Source organism: Sinocyclocheilus anshuiensis, unplaced genomic scaffold (assembly GCF_001515605.1).
Source record: "Sinocyclocheilus anshuiensis isolate Anshui unplaced genomic scaffold, SAMN03320099.WGS_v1.1 scaffold164, whole genome shotgun sequence".
NCBI classification, from domain to species: domain Eukaryota; kingdom Metazoa; phylum Chordata; class Actinopteri; order Cypriniformes; family Cyprinidae; genus Sinocyclocheilus; species Sinocyclocheilus anshuiensis.
The window spans coordinates 16,125-32,429 of NW_015557128.1; the positions used below are offsets into that span (position 1 = coordinate 16,125).

Genomic DNA, 16,305 nt, shown 5'->3' on the forward strand with positions numbered 1-16,305 from the left:
ATATATATATATATATTATATATATATATATATATTGTATAATATTGTAATCATGCATTTGTTTTGCCATATATATGAGAAAAATTAAAAATGCATGATATTTGCACAAAAAATGTTTTTACATATTACAATTACTATAATCAAAATTTAAAGTACTTCTTATGAATTTTGTTTTATTTTAAGTGAATAGCAGTTTTGATCGCAGTCTTTTCTGATTTAATTTTATGAAAATTATATTATGAGCATAATAATAATGAGTGCATGTATATTTGACGTTACTATCTTTTGATTGAATAGCAGCATTCAAGCTTACATGGACAAAACCTGATGATCTGAATCTTCGGTTCGTCTGATCTGTGTAGTATGTGGAGTGTATCCTGACGCCGGCCGTCCTCTGCCATGTTCCGGCTCCGATCGTTTCGGGCGTGTTGCTCCCGCAGGCTGTTTCACAGTGGGGCCGTCAGCCGTGATCAGGTGCTAGACCAGCTTCAGACGTGCTCTGCTGAAGACCAGGTGTTCGATGTGGTGGGCCGGAACAAAGCTAAGCTGTCCGCGAGCCATGTGAGCTATGCTATTGGACAGCTGTGGAAGTTTCAAAGAGAGCGGCCACACATGCTCAGGACAATCGAGCAGGTCCGGAATCACCCGCAGTTCCTGACGCTTCAAGTTCTGGCTGAAAACAAGATCAGCCTCATGGATGATGCTTCAGTGGTGGATATGCTTTATGGTGTGCTCAGGTACAGACTACAGAGTGAAGATATGAAGGTCAAGTAAAAGCTCTGTTCCAAAAGCTACCTAGATAGTATTTTAAGGTATTATAGGTAGGCATCAAGCTGCTTTTTGACATACCTTGCCTGAGTCAAATTTTAACACAGAATCGTATGAATTCTTTGGGGAAAAGCAAATATTTTGCTCTTATGCTCAATATTTGTGCATGTTTAGAATGTTGTGTTATTAATATTTCCTCTGTTCAATCTATTTGAATCAAAACGTTTTCTAGGCATTTGGTCATGTTTCATTTCAGTCAGAATGCTCCCTTAGTAGGCAGCTATCAATCTAGGCAGCTCAGTAGGTTCTGGAACAGAGCTATTGTCTAAACTGCACTGTTTATATGGTGTCCTAATTAAATGTGTGTGGGGAAAATAACCAGTCTTTTCTTGTGTTTGTCTTGTTTTGCAGGCTTCAAGTAGAACACCATGACTCTCTTGTTCAGCAGCTGGTGACAGAGGCTTGGAACAGACTAGAGAGGTACATGAAAAAGCTGCACATAAATGCATCCATATGCTATGTATATGTAAAATATATTCTATGATTATTGCGAAATCTGCAAATATATGCAAAATAGGCATATACTGTATGTATTATATACATAAATGTGGAATATGCAATATATTTTTGTTTATTGCAAAATATGCATGTAAATCTCCTTATGCAAAATGCATATAAATATTCATATAAGTGTAAAATTTACGATATGTGTTATTTATTATTGCGAAATTATGGAGTTCCTAAAGGGACATGGTGGTGGGAAAAATATGGGGTGGGAGGAAAAAATATTTTTAAAATCTTTTGCATTCTATGCAAAAGTTTTGAAAAATATTTTTCCCACCACCATGTCCCTTTAGGGGCTCTGTACGAAATATACAGTATATATCTGCATATGTATTTATGCAATATATGCTTATATTCTGTATAAATAATGGAAAAAATAAATATTTTGTTATTATAAAATATGCATATATATATATATATATATATATATATATATATATATACACACACACACACAGACACAATATAATTACGCAAAATGTACAATAAATAAATATTAAATATTTAAAATACAATTTTTAATATTTGTATTTATACATCCACATTTTGAGTAAATATATATGTAATTTGAGAGCATAGATTGTACTTATGTCATTTGCAGTGCCGCATGGTTAATGTAGTTTTCACCAGGAATTCTGCTGTTAAACATGATTATTTAAAAATATAAATTGCCTATACATACCCCAGAAAAGGGAAATGAAACATTTATGTGTTTATCTAAGTCAAGCTTTCTGTGCTTTTCAGATTCCAGATGGCAACACTCTCAAAGTTTGCGGTTTGTCTGAGCGATCAGTTCCTGCAGCACAGTCCGCTGATGGGTCAGATCACGCAAATAGTGAGTCAAAGACTGGACTCGATTCAAGATGCCAGGTGTGTTTTTTTTAACCATCATGCACATTAAAGGTGTAATGCGCCAAAAAATACAAATGTATTTACTCATATCCTCCTTACAGAGTGCTCACACCCTTGATGAATAGTATGTTTGTCCTGGTGTCGCCACAACTACGGGATGCACTGTTTAAAAAAGCAGACTTCCTTCTGGCCAAAGCGAACCCATTGCACTTCAACAACCCCAGAAGGGTCGTGCAGTTCATCCGAAACGTCAAACAGATTCACCGACCCCTCCTGGAGAAATGCAACCAGCTTCTCCTGCAGAACGTCCCCCGGATGGACGTGGAGCACATCAGCATCATTCTGGGACTGTATCACTCGATGCAGTACAATAACTGTGATTTCCGGCTGGCTGTGAGACAGAGACTCATGGAGCTGGTGGACACAAGCACAGATCCTGCCACTTTCACCAAACTCTTTGCTTCTTTAGGACCAATAGCAGGGCAAGGTGTCAGAGAGGGGTGAGCAAGGGAAAGTATCCCTTATAATAACTATTCTTTTATGTCAGTGTTACTTTAGTATTATTTATATACTATTATAGGATTTTTCTTTTTCTGTTTCTGTCTAAATTTCTCCAAATCTGTTCGAAACAAACTGATCTACATCTTAGATGTTGCCTTTGAAATGTTGCCTTGTTTTTTTGTTTTTTTCTAATTGACTCCTTGGTATCTGTATAATAAATTTGAACAGTGAGTGTATTTATCATTTTCTCCATAGGGATTTCAAGTAAAATTGTTATAAGCCATGAACCAGACAAACCAACTCAATGAAGAATCACAACAGCATGATTTGATTTGTTTGATTGGTCTTGCAGGTTAGAGAGTACTGCGCTGCTATTGGCTGATGAGCTGAATCCCCATCAGGCTTTAGGTGTGGTGGAGACAATGGAGGAGATGCAATGCAGAAACCTTCAGTTGATAAACAAGTAAGAACAATCTGCATAGCATTCACATGTCAGAACCTTGCAGACAAATAATTATTAAATTGGGGTAGGTGGCATGACTAAAATCTTATGTCACTGCAATCACTTTATATTTTAATGGAACACTAGTGTTCAAAAGTTTGGGGTCAGTAAGTTTTTTTTTTTTTATAAAGTAAGATCATATTTGATCAAAAATGACAGCAAAGACATTTATATAGTTAGAAAATATTTCTATTTCAAATAAATGCTGGTCTTTTGAACTTTCTGTTTTTCAAAAATTTGAAAAAAAAATCAACATTGATAATAAATGCTTCTTGAGCAGCAAATCAGCATATTAGAATAATTTCTGAAGGATCATGCGACACTGAAGACTGGAGTAATGATGCTGAAAATTCAGCTTTGACATCACAGGAATAAATTACATTTTAAAATATATCAAAATAGAAAATAGTTATATTCAGTTGTAATAATATTTCACTATATTGTTGTTTTTACTGTATTTTTGCCTGGGTGAGCATAAGAGTCTTTCAAAACCATTTAAGAAAAACTTACTGACCCCAAATATTTGAACGATATGTATATACTGTATGTGTGTGTGTAATTATTTTTCAAATGTTTTATTTTAATATTAATATGTTAATATGTAGTACTGCATATTTGGATAATCCAGTAAATTTAATTTAATCACAGTTGATTTTTTTCTTCACAAACTAAAACATAAGATTATATAATCATGAATGATCATTATTATTATTATTATTGACCAAATCTTATATTTGGTTTATATCTTCATAGCATCCAGCCTTAACAGCAGTGTAGTAATTGTATCAGATCTCAGATCAATTTCATTGCATGGCAGTCTTGACTAGAAACAGGAGCGGAGATCTGTCTTTTTTGACAGGATGGCAGCAGTGCTCTTAAAGAATCTGGAGACGTATAGGGCAGTGGAAATCACTCGAATCACTCAATATCTCATCCTGCTGCACTGCCAGAATCCCGAGATCTTCTCCAGACTGAAAGCCAAACTGCTGAAGTAAGTGTTTCCTAAAGTTTTGAACTTCAGTCTCAGAGTCTTATAATTAAAGGGATAGTTCATACAGAATGTAAAATTCTGTCATTATTTACTCACCCTTGTGTCATTCTGAACATGTATGGTGTTTTTTTCACTACTGTTCAAACGTTTGGGGTTGGGAAGATGTTTAAAAGAAGGTTTTTATGCTCACCAAGGCTGCATTTATTTGAATACAGTAAATGCAGCAATATTGTGAAATATTATTGCAATTTAAAATAACTGTTTTTTTATTTGATTATATTTTAAAATGTAGTTTATTCCTGTGATGTAAAGCTGAATTTTCAGTATCGTAACTCCAGTCTTCAGTGTCACATGATCCTTCAGAAATCATTCTTAATATGCTGATTTACTGCTCAAGAAACATTTCTGATTATTATCAGTGTTAAAAACAGCTTTGCTGCTTAATATTGTGTTTTTGAGGAAAACTGTGATATTTTTTTTCAGGATTCTTTGATGAATAAAAAATTAAAAAGAAAAGCATTTATTTAAAATATAAATCTTTTTTAACATTATAAATGTCAATTGATCAATTGAATGCATCTTTGCTGAATAACAGTATTAATCTCTTACAAATAAAATAAAAGATAACAAATTCTGACTGACCCCTAACATCTGAACAGTAGTGTATATATCATTTAAAGTCATTTTATTTGGAGTTTTTGGGAACTAACAATAAACAGTACTTTCAAAGACTTTATTAATCTTATTTAATATTAATTTCAACATTTAATAATACTTTTTTTTTTTTAAATAAAAAATTGTACCTGTTAACATTAGTAACATGGACAAACAATGAATTTTTATATTATTATAAAAATATAATTATTATTATGTTATTATCATATAATATAATAATTATATTATATAATTATTATATAAACATATATTTTTTATTTTATTAATTAACTTAACAAAGAAAAAAATAACAAAGACTAATACATTCTGTAAAAAATAAATATATTGCTCATCATTAGTTCATTTTAGCAAATGCATTAACTAGTAACTAATGAGAGCTTATTATAATGAAAATAACACTATTAAAGTATCTTATTTAACACGGTTACGTTTTTAACGATTGTTCTTTTTCTGTCTTTCATTGGTCATCGCTCACAGTTACCTGCAGGGCAGTGTGTATCCGTACGAGGTGACCATGCTAACCAGGGTTCTGTCCGTGCTTCCTTCTCCCCGTCCCGATGAGGCCGTCCTTTCCCGGGTGAACGCCGTGATCCCGCAGTGCAACCTAAACGACCTCAACACTTACGCCATGGTCGTAGCCAAGTGGATACGCAACGACCCCTCGTACCGGCACAACACCTCCAGCAAGTACGTCCGCCTGCTCCAGACCCTGAACCGCTGCAGTCGTGAGCGGCTGCACAGCTTCGAGAGTCTGGACGTGGTGCTGGAGGAAGTGAAGTGTTTGTCGGGGGAGTGGTTTGATGAGATGCTGCTGGAAGAGTCTATGGTCACCATGCAGAAACTGATTGACCAGATATCCTGGACTAACGTGCATGAGCTAGGCGTTTATCTGACCAGGACTAACTACTTCTGTGCCGCGCTGATGGACCGTATCGCTAGTGTGACCATTGAAAATATAGACAAGGTGGGAGTCATTTTAAATGCTGTTTCAATACATTTAGTTTATTATATGTTTAATTTTTAAGGTTATATAAGGTTAATTTATATAAGGTTAAAATAAGGTTATTTGTATGTTTTTTTTGTATTTGTGTACTATTATTATTATTTAAAATTATTTTATTTTTATATTTTCAGTTTTTTATTTTAGTTTAAGTTTTTGTCATTTAGTTTTAGTTTTTTTTTTAAATTATATTTAGCTTTAATTTATTTCAGTTTTAATACTTTTAGTATTTAAGCTTATTTCAGTTAGTTGAATGCATTTTGTTTTATATAATTTTTATTTACTTATTTGCATTTGATGAGGATAAATACATTACGGTTTAAAAGTTTGGGGCCAGTAAGATTTTTTTTTTATGTTATTGAAAGAAGTCTCTTGTGCTCACCAAGGCTATATTTATTTGATAAAAAAAAATACAGTAAAAACTATATTTTATATATTATATATATAAATATTATTACATATTACTATATTATAAAAAAATATTATTACACTTTAAAATAACTGTTTTCTATTCGAATATATTTTAAAATATAATTTATTCCTGTGATGCAAAGCTGAATTTTCAGCAATTATTCATGATTAATTATTAAAATAAAAAAAAATTAATCGGAAGCACCTGTTATTAAATAAATGTTTATGTTTGTCTCTTCCAAACAGATTCATTACTCTGCAACGTATTCCATTATGCTGCCTTTTGCTGTGCTAAATTATGACCCACCGAAGGCGGAGGAGTTTCTTGATGTGTGCATTCGACATTTCACCCCATATATTAGTAAGATTCTTCCTCGATGCATTTATAAAAGTTTCTAATCTTAAAGGCTTGAAGTTGGAATGGAACCCGTTTTTGCTGATTCAAACAGGTTCCTTTGACCCTCACCTACTGGTTCTCTTGGCTTACGCACTGGCTTTGGCTGATTATTTCCCTGAGGAGGTGGTCAGAGAGATCTTCAACGTGGACTTTCTTGCAAAGTTGGATGCCCAATTGGAGAGTATGTCTGTTTTTGAGATGATATAACTTAATTATATGAGATAATATACTTATATTTAACTTGCTGAAAATTTACTAAACCTCAGGCCATCAAGATGTAGATGAGCTTGTTTCTTCATCAGAACAGATTTGAAGAAATGTAGAATTACATCACTTGCTCACCAATGGATCCTCTGCAGTGAATGGGCGCCGTCAGAATGAGAGTCCAAACAGCTGATAAAAACATCACAATAATCCACAAGTAATCCACACCAGTCCAGTCCAGACTCTCATTCTGACGGCACCCATTCGCTGCAGAGGATCCATTAGTGAGCAAGTGATGGAATGCTACATTTCTCCAAATCAGTAATACAAAAATGTTTTGCAATTCTTATTTTGCTTTGTTGTTTATTTGAGTGTTTTTTCTCTTTGCTGACAGCCTTTCCAGATGGTCTAAACATGCGCATCCGTCTCCGTCTCATGGAGCTGAATCGGGCCGTGTGTCTGGAGTGTCCTGAGTTCCAGGTGCCCTGGTTTCATGAGCGCTACTGTAAACAGCTGCAGAAAAGAGGTCAACACCATTACTCCAGTCTTCAGTGTCACATGATCCTTCAGAAATCATTCTAATATGCTGATTTGCTGCTAAACAATCAATGTTATCAATGTTTAAACCTTGGAAACCATTATGCAGTTTAATGCATCCTTGCTGAATAAAAGCATTCTTTTCTTTTTCTTTTTTTTTTTTCAAATCTTACTTACCCAGTAGTCATAGATAGATTTAAACTGTTTAATGTAATGTACAATCTTGTTTTCCACACTGTAGCCAATAGCTCCATTAGTCCAGCTCAGCAGCAGATCCATAAGATGCTCGGTGACGTCCTGGGTGGGATGAATTGTGCCAAAGTAGGAGTGCTGACTCCATACTTCTATACTGTCGGTGAGTTTTGAGGCCAGTAATGAGACCATTTTGATTAGTGGTTTTCGCTATTTCCTTTTTAAATACACATTCCTTGGTCTCATTGTGCACCTACACCTCTGAAATGACCTTCCTTTTCATCACAGATCCTTCTCAAAATATTTCCCTTATATAGCTAGAGGCCACGTTTACAGTGTTTTTAACTGACTTTAAAATATATGACACAGTATCCACCTTATTTTTCCCGTTAGCGCAGGTGTGGCCATTTGTGAATTTAATGTGTCTGGCTTCCAGTGTCATCCACCTCCAGCTATTTTTAGCTGTTCAAAACAGCTCGTTTTGCTGCTTGATATCACAGACTTCTGTTTCTTACCATATTATTTTAAAGTGCCCCTATTATGGATTTTTGAAAATGACCTTTCATGCAGCGTGTACCAGAGCTCTAAGTGAAGGAAAACATCCTGCAAATTTTAAATCTGAAAGTGCACCGTGTATAAAGTTATTGTCTCTCAAAAGAAAGAGTCGACTCTGAATCATTGAAACGAGTCGTTTTTAAAACGAATCCCAAGCCGTTTCATGTTGACGTCAACATGAAACATTAGCATATTGCCCGCCCACTTGTTGGTAATTTCGCATTGGTCTGAATGAAAATGCAAATTCATTCTTTGCCACTAGGTGCCGCTTGGTAAAAATAGAGGTTTCCCCGGTAACACTGTACACAAAGCAGCACTGCGCTCACAAACGCTGCTTTATCAGGCATTACAGGCAAGATGAAATGAAAATGAGACCAATCGGACCAATCACCGCAGATTAGACTCACGCAAAGGAGGGGTTTGGAAAAATGAATCGTTGAGCGAATCGTTTGGGAGTCGTTGAGCAAGTAAGGTAAAAATAAATGCATATTATAAGTCAATGAAAGTGTTTTTTGACCTTGCATGCATGTCATCCTGTTGTTGGGGACTCCCAAAACCAAAACATGAACCTTTCACTACCCATAATAGGGGCACTTTAATCTATTGTCTTAATTATAAACACACTGGGTTGTAGCACAAACAATTTTACCGTTTATTGCGCTTTGTTATTCTTCTCGTTATTTCCGTACCGCGGCTAATGAAGTGGAAGTCTCGCACATTCACAGAAAACAGCTTACTTCCACATTGAAAAATAAGGTGGATAGTTTAACAATGAAATGAGATCTACACAGAATTTCTGACTTATTTATTTATTTTACAGAATATTTAGTCAGAATTTACTCAAAAAGATGAAATGTGAATTGTTCATTCCCAACATTGTTGGTAAATATTGTACACATTTGATAAATGGCAATGCAGGAACAGTAAATAACACTCTTTAGGTCTGACATCTGTTTTAACTGAATATTATTATTTTATAATTTTATTGTTGTTATATTGCATATAGTTTGTATAGTGCATTGTATAGTGCAATAAAATGTAATTCATGCTTAAGCGTTACCTTGTCAAAAGAGACTAAATAATTGGTCTTAGGTTTAACATAGTTTTAACTGAAAAAAAAAAAATTATTTTATATTTTATTTTATGCAACAATTTAATTTCCATGCTTAAGCATTACCTTGTCAAACAAAAATGAAGGCAAAATAATTTGCCTTAGGTCTAACGTCTGTTTTAACTTACTTTATTTTATTTTATACAATTTCATTCATGCTTAAGCATTACTTTGTCAAAAAAGACTAAATAATTGGTCTTAGGTTTAACATCGTTTTAACTGAAAAAATTATTTTATTTAATTTTATATTTTATTTTATGCAACAATTTAATTTCCATGCTTAAGCATTACCTTGTCATACAAAAATAAAGGCAAAATAATTTGCCTTAGGTCTAAAATCTGTTTTAACTAATTGTATTTTATTTTATACAATTTAATTTCATGCTTATGCATTACTTTGTCAAAAAAGACTAAATAATTTGTCTTAGGTTTAACATCGTTTTAACTGAAAAAAATTATTACATTTAATTTTATATTTTATTTTATGCAACAATTTCATTTCCATGCTTAAGCATTACCTTGTCATACAAAAATAAAGGCAAAATAACTTGCCTTAGGTCTAACATCTGTTTTAACTGAAAAACTATAATTGGTTTTTATTTGATTAGATTTTTTTATTTCATGCAACACACGTTCATTTCTATGCTTAAGCATTGCCTTGTCAGTATTTTACTTGTTAGTATGATTTGTTGTTGAGTGCTATGTACCATTAATTATATTAGCGTTGATCTGATGTATAGTGACCCAGTGTAATATTTTATTGACTAAATACATTCACAGACATACGGTGGTACAGGATGACAGTCCTAGATACAGCATTGCTGCTTCTGTAGGCAAATGACAACTGTGATATTTTTGCCACCAGATTTTGAACTCGTTCTGGATCGCCATCTTCATCCGGTACCATACAGCGAGCCGATTCAGCTGCAGATCAGCGAGAACGGAAACGTTCACTGGCAGTCCGGATCGACAGACAGAGAGAGGATGGAGCTGCCACCCGGAGCGCGCCGGTATGCGTCATGTGACCTGCACACGCTCTAATGTGCACAAGAACACGTAAAAAAAACAGATATAACATGATTCTCTAAATCTGTCTAGCATTGCATTGGAATTCCTGGACTCCAAATCCTTCTGCAAAAATTCCTGGCACATGAAAGGAGAGGCCATGATGAAGAAAAGACATCTGGAAATGTTAGGATATCATGTATTACAGGTCAGTAGAAAGATAATGCATAATTCTGATTCTGAAAAAGTGTGGTTTTGCGAATAATGCATATTTCTACACAGATTCCTCACTTTGAATGGAACTCAATGGAGCTTTCCTCAGAAGATGCATGGAAAGAATATCTGAGGAAGAAAATATTCTCAGAGGTACCCTGAGACATTATCTTGAAATATCAGACATCAGATTGCTTGCAGACTGTCTAAGCTGCAAGATAGGACTGCAATCTTATATTAATTGCTCATTTTTGTAATAAATGATATTATTACGTCACTTTTTTTGTTCAAAAGGAAGAAATGCATTGCTGTTTGCCTTTAAATATGTATTTATTTTTATGCATTTTATATAAAAGAGAAAAGCGGTGTGTTTGGATGAAAAAAGTACATTTTAATTTTGATATCCATTGTATAAATGTTTTCCTCAACTGCACCACATTTCACAACAGAACCTAACATGAAATATAAATCTGTGGTCATTTTTACTCTGAAAGTCAACATTCACTACACAATTTACTTCTGTAAAGAAGAGGGATGAGTGATTTGTAATGTCAGCATCAAAAGAAAGTTGTTTTAGAGGTGGAGAAAGTTGCATTTTGATTAAAACTTACAAAGACTGGGAATGTGCATTATAGTGAATATATGATTTCATATTGACATTAAATGTTTTTGGTGGATTATGCTGGACACAGACTATAAGTGATGATGATGTTTTTAAAGTTTAGGCATCTTTGCTGCATTTAGTCTCATAGAAACGCAGGAGGCGCCGGCAGCATATCGCATCTCTTGTATCATTCCAGACCACTGTTTCTTGTCCTCCTCATACCTGTTAAAAAAAAGAGATTTTTGAGATTTAATCCCAGTTGGAATGATACATTACCAGTTAAAAGTTTGCATGCACTTTTTATGATTTCAAAACTTTTTTTCTTATTGGTGAACCCAAGGCTGCATTTATTTGATCAAAAATACAGTAAAAACAGTAGTACTGTGAAATATTATTACCATAAAAAAGAACTTTTGTCTATTTGAATGTTTTTAAAAATGTAATTTATTCCTGTGATGCAAGTTTCAGCATCATTGCTTTAGTCTTCAGTGTCACATGATCCTTTTTTTTTTTTTGGGAAACCGTGATACATTTTCTTTCAGGATTCTTTGGTGAGTAGAAAGCTCAAAAGAACAGCATTTATTAAAAAAAAAATTTTTTTTAAATATTCGATCCCAAACTTTTGAGTGGTAGTGTATGATGAATATAATTCAGATGGACTATTGCTGTGTGAAGCAGAACACTTACTGCCAGATGTCTGTGATTTCTGATGGGACGCACTGTTTGTCCTCGTTCTCCTGCACGGCGAAGCCGCCCACCGCATACAGGACACCAGCAGCACTGACCAAATTCACAGAACTTCGCTCCTGCACAAATTCAGTGAACGGCTCCCATCTATTGGGAAAAAACAGGGTTTAATCTGATTCTGGTAGTTTTGTAGAGGATAACTTCAAAGGATAACTACCACAATATCTCAGTTAAGTAAACATAAGGGTGAATTTTAAATAATGTTTTTGCCTGCTTTTGTAATTTATGTCTTAACTTCTCAAATGAAAAACTGGCAAGTTATTAGAATTATTCAATAGTTTGCTTCATTTTTTTTCTCAAACCTATATGGTTCAAACCAAACATTTTGCTGGGAATATTTTTTAATTTGGTGATCATTTTATAGGTTTTCCATGTGTCCTCAATATCATTTTCGAATTTGTTAGTCAACATGTTAACAAGAGCCATTTCCTTTGTGACATCATCCTTTAGGAAGTGACATTATTTTGGAGGGAAAACGAGAACGACAGCTCAGATCAGTAATGGATTTGCTGAATGATGTTCGGTGGTGTTAAATGTATTATCTATATCAGTGGTTCCCAACCCTGGTCCTGGGGGCACCCCAACACTGCATGTTTTGCATGTATCCTTAATCAAACACACCTGATTCAGGTCATCGGCTCATTAGTAGAGACTCCAAGACCTGAAACTGGTGTGTCAGAGAAAGGAGACATGCAAAATGTGCAGTGTTGGGGTGCCTCCAGGACCAGGGCTGGGAACCATTGATCTATATGATAATGTCTATATTTTAAAAGATAGCTGGAAAAATACCAAATTGGCAAGGTAACTGTTAATAAGTGGTGGGAGAAACGAAGCTTTTTGAACTTTGAATCAATTAAACGTAGCTTTAATTTAGAGTTTCTATACACTTTATACTGTTTTTTTGTAAGTTTTGTGGTTCCAGGATTAAGTATCAGTTAAAAACTAGTGATGTGTACATACTTGTTTGTTCCAAAGTCATATGCTTCACAAGAGGCTAAAAGGCCATCTTCATTGACCCCTCCAACCACAATGATCTTTCTTTTGTGGAAGACGGCTCCAAACATTGACCTGGGTGTTTTCATGGCTGCCAGCTCTTTCCATTCGGACTTCTTGTGGTTGTACGCAAACATCTTGTTGACGGTTTTACTGTCCCACAGATGAAAACAAGCATTAAAGCCTCATCTCAGGCTTTTGTTTTGTATTTAAGATCATGTTAACTCAAATCTGACTGACTTCTCATCTGTCTTTCCTCCTATGCAGTAAACTAGTCCATTTTGTGAGATTACACTGTGACCGTGAATTCTTAAGGGCAGTTTTTTGGTCTCCTGCCACTTCATCTTACTGCAGAGAGCAGCAAAAGGTAATTAGATAGACTTGGCGTATGCATGTAGCAGAAAATGTAGAAGAAACTTACTCGACATCATAACACAGCACTGAGTCCAGAGACTCGTTGGTCTGCAGGTCTTTACCAGCAACTGCAAACAAGAGGTTTTCAAACTCCCCCATAGTGAACAGACACCTGGGCGATGGCATCGGTGGCAGGGCTATCCAGTTTGGAGAATGAGTGTCCAGCTGAAGATTGTGGATGATTTAAAATGAATTTCAAATGTATAATTTTAGTTTTATTGTCCCTGATGATATAGGCCTTTGTGTTAGGCCTGTTAATAATTTGGGACTTTTTTGCACCTAAAACCACTTCCCAGAAATATAAAGTCATACAATTTAATGGAAAGTGCACCCATAAATTAAAAATCAAGTCATCATTTACTCGCCTTCGTGTCATTCCAAACCAGTTTGCAACACAAAAGTGGGGATTCTTAACTAAAACTAAAACCATAAATAATGTTCATTACTTAAAATAATTACTTTAAAAATGAAAAACCTAAACTTATTTTATAGTTGTCAAGGAAACCTTTTTTATTTCCATTTAGCTTGTGCTAAATGTGCTAAAATATGTGCTAAAATAACAACAAAAAAAAAAATCATAAAAATTACTGTATATAGACACTAAAAAAACTAAAATGAAAAGAAAATATAAAAAACTCATAGAAATATATAAATATAAAAATTATATAAATACATTTATAAAACTTTATAAAATAGGAATATATAGACTATTGCATGAATCATATAAATTAAATACATGTAATTCTGTTTCATTATTCTGTGCTGTAAATTTGTCAATTCAGTGCTAAAATTTTTGATTGCATTTAATGGATAATAACATTCCTATTTGCATTTTCTGTAATTAATATGTACATTTAATAAGGCTGCATGAATATTTAATGAGGCAAGTGCTGTTCATTTTTTGATTGGTTGTCTGAAAACGCCATTCGTGTTTAAAAACACGAGAGTATGATTTCATGACCAAGGGTTAAAAGTACGACAACACATGGTTAATTGCAATGTGAAAAGCTCAGAGACAGAATGTTACACTTAAAACGTACCATAAAATTAGTCCAAATCCCGGGTTATATGGCTTGTTCTGCAACATAAGTGTTCCCAAAAGAAAAGTATAACAGGTTTGGAACAACCTGAAGGTGAGTCAATGATGAGAGAATTTTCATTTTGAATAAATTACGGTCCGTTCACACCAAAAACGGTCATTATAAACAGCTACAACCTCGTATAACGTGCTTTTAAGGCGGTTAAATTCTGATTGCCCTTCAACGAGTTAATCGTTCTTCAGCTGGGGGAAAAAAAAAAGTTCTGAAAGTGATTCCATCTAAATTGTTTCTCTATGTCGTTATACTTACTCTATGAGAATGGGTATGACCACACCACAGCTAAGCTAATAAAGCTAAAATAATAAATAAAGCTAATAATAAGATAATAAAGCTAAAATGTTATGGTTATAAACCTTGGTGTGAACAGCCTTTTGAGTGACTTAGCCTAACCTGGTAGAAATAGCACTGCAGTGGTGATTCCTTGTTGTCTTCATCAACAAACAGTCCTCCCAAAACATAGAGAAGGTTCTTCTTCGATGTGATGCTGACATGATTTCGAGGTATCTGCTCTGCTATGGCTGCTAGGAAGCATTCGTTTTCATGAGCATCATAGGCCACGGCCGCTGTGTCGTTTATCATCAGGATGAGATCCCTGTTGAACATCCCCAGCCGTTTGCTGTTATTGAGATAACCAGGCAACACTTTTTCCCCCTCTTCTCCTTCGCCTTCCGGAAGTTTTCCAGCAAACGCCTCTTTGATGACCTTCAGCTTCTTGGCGAGCTCGGGGTCGGCCTTGATGATGTCGTCCTTTTCCACTTTCTCCTTGAAGTATTTCTCGGGTAGAAGTTGGAAGCGGATGTGTTCGAAAGCATCTCCCAAAGCTTTCGCCCGGTTTTCCTTATTCTTCCCGACCCATTTCATCAAGAGCTCAAACACAACCTCTTCTTTTTCCACGTTCAGGGCATCACACCCGATGACAGCGAACAACTCGGGAGCATTGAACTCAAGAAAGTCCTCATCCTTGGATAAAGTCTCAAAACGATCCGCTATGAAGTCCCTAGCAGCCATAGCGAGTCTCGGGCAGTTCAAAACCAGTCCCATTCTGAAGATAGCCAAGCAGTTACCCAACGAAAGCTTGTTTTGTAGATAGCTGACGCAAACGGTGAACACAGATGGGATCTGGAACCTGTTGGCAACTGCGAAGACGTCTTGCACATTCTCATCTGTGATTTCGATGTCTGCAGAGTAGAGATAGTTCACAATCATGTCCATAATGGTGGGATCCACGTTCTCCAGCACTACTTCCTTGCTGGAGTCTTTCTTCTCAACACCGTCTTCGGTAAAGTACAGCTCTCGGAAATACGGGCTACACGCAGCCAAGATGAGTCTGTGGCAGGGAAGGCTCCGATCTCCAACCTTCAGAATACAATCCACAAACTTGTTCTCCTTCAGAAGTTCCTTCAAACCGTCCTGGAGCAGGGTGCTCTGAAAGAGCCTCAGGTCCTCCTTGATACTCATGGGTTCCATCTCAAATTTTGCAGGACTCGAAGAGGATGCTATACTTCCTCTTGTCTTGGTGTTTCAGTTATAAGAAGCTGAAATAACACAGAGCTCCAACGCAACACTGAAATTTAAACCTGCCCCTCTAAATATAGACCCCTCATACAGTCAGAAAGAATTCAGGCTGACCAAACGGGAGCAGCTGTCAAAGACTGAAAAAGACAACTGTGAACCTTGGACACACTGAGAGGTCAGGGGTGTTTTGTAATTGAATGTGTGTTTGGTGCTATGTAACTAAAGGATGGAAGGAGTGTCAGTTCGTCAGTATGAATTCAACAGAGTTTTAAATAATTGTAAAGGTGTGTGTCATTACCTCTGTTTTGCACATGGTGTCATTTGTACGATTAGTAAGTTGATAGGTCTGTGACTCATTCATCTTGTACTCTTCATGTGTGGTTTCTATTTAAAGGAAAAGTTCAGCCAGAAATGAAAATGGTGTCATTATTTATGCACTTTCATGAGCTAGTTA

At 35.3% G+C, this 16,305-nt stretch overlaps 2 protein-coding genes across 5 annotated transcripts in view; one reads left to right on the top strand and one right to left on the bottom strand.

The window, feature by feature from the left end:
- Positions 1–10,661, top strand: part of LOC107677912 (FAST kinase domain-containing protein 1-like) — a 14,311-nt gene extending 3,650 nt beyond the window's left edge. For 2 of the 3 annotated variants that reach the window (XM_016472978.1, XM_016472977.1), the window contains exons 2-15: positions 363–737; positions 1,180–1,248; positions 2,077–2,202; positions 2,286–2,684; positions 3,038–3,148; positions 4,047–4,178; positions 5,331–5,817; positions 6,511–6,625; positions 6,714–6,842; positions 7,260–7,391; positions 7,644–7,757; positions 10,126–10,270; positions 10,359–10,473; positions 10,548–10,661. In XM_016472978.1, the coding sequence (XP_016328464.1) occupies positions 400–737; positions 1,180–1,248; positions 2,077–2,202; positions 2,286–2,684; positions 3,038–3,148; positions 4,047–4,178; positions 5,331–5,817; positions 6,511–6,625; positions 6,714–6,842; positions 7,260–7,391; positions 7,644–7,757; positions 10,126–10,270; positions 10,359–10,473; positions 10,548–10,640 (2,505 nt within the window). In that variant the 5' untranslated portion in view covers positions 363–399 and the 3' untranslated portion in view covers positions 10,641–10,661. The remainder of the gene's footprint in view (positions 1–362; positions 738–1,179; positions 1,249–2,076; positions 2,203–2,285; positions 2,685–3,037; positions 3,149–4,046; positions 4,179–5,330; positions 5,818–6,510; positions 6,626–6,713; positions 6,843–7,259; positions 7,392–7,643; positions 7,758–10,125; positions 10,271–10,358; positions 10,474–10,547) is intronic. The other variant, XM_016472979.1, reaches the window with a different exon arrangement.
- Positions 10,662–11,181: 520 nt separating this feature from the next.
- LOC107677913 (kelch-like protein 41a) lies at positions 11,182–15,881 on the bottom strand. Of its 2 annotated transcripts, XM_016472980.1 has the most exons (6): positions 14,727–15,881; positions 13,244–13,401; positions 13,063–13,170; positions 12,790–12,975; positions 11,770–11,916; positions 11,182–11,304 (listed from the first exon to the last, which is right to left on the bottom strand). In XM_016472980.1, the coding sequence occupies exons 1-6, from the start codon at positions 15,801–15,803 to the stop codon at positions 11,193–11,195; spliced, it is 1,788 nt and encodes a 595-aa protein (XP_016328466.1). In that variant the 5' UTR covers positions 15,804–15,881; the 3' UTR covers positions 11,182–11,192. The 2 variants fall into 2 exon arrangements, with proteins under 2 accessions (XP_016328466.1, XP_016328467.1); XM_016472981.1 differs by lacking the exon at positions 13,063–13,170.
- Positions 15,882–16,305: the final 424 nt, after the last annotated feature.

Coding starts and splice junctions, on each gene's coding strand:
- LOC107677913 (XM_016472980.1), bottom strand. CDS start 15,803: ATGGAACCCATGAGTATCAAGGAGGACCTGAGGCTCTTTCAGAGCACC. Junction 13,171..13,243: donor GTGCTGTGTTATGATGTCGA/GTAAGTTTCTTC, acceptor TGCTCTCTGCAG/TAAGATGAAGTGGCAGGAGA. Junction 11,917..12,789: donor TATGACTTTGGAACAAACAA/GTATGTACACAT, acceptor TTTTCCCAATAG/ATGGGAGCCGTTCACTGAAT.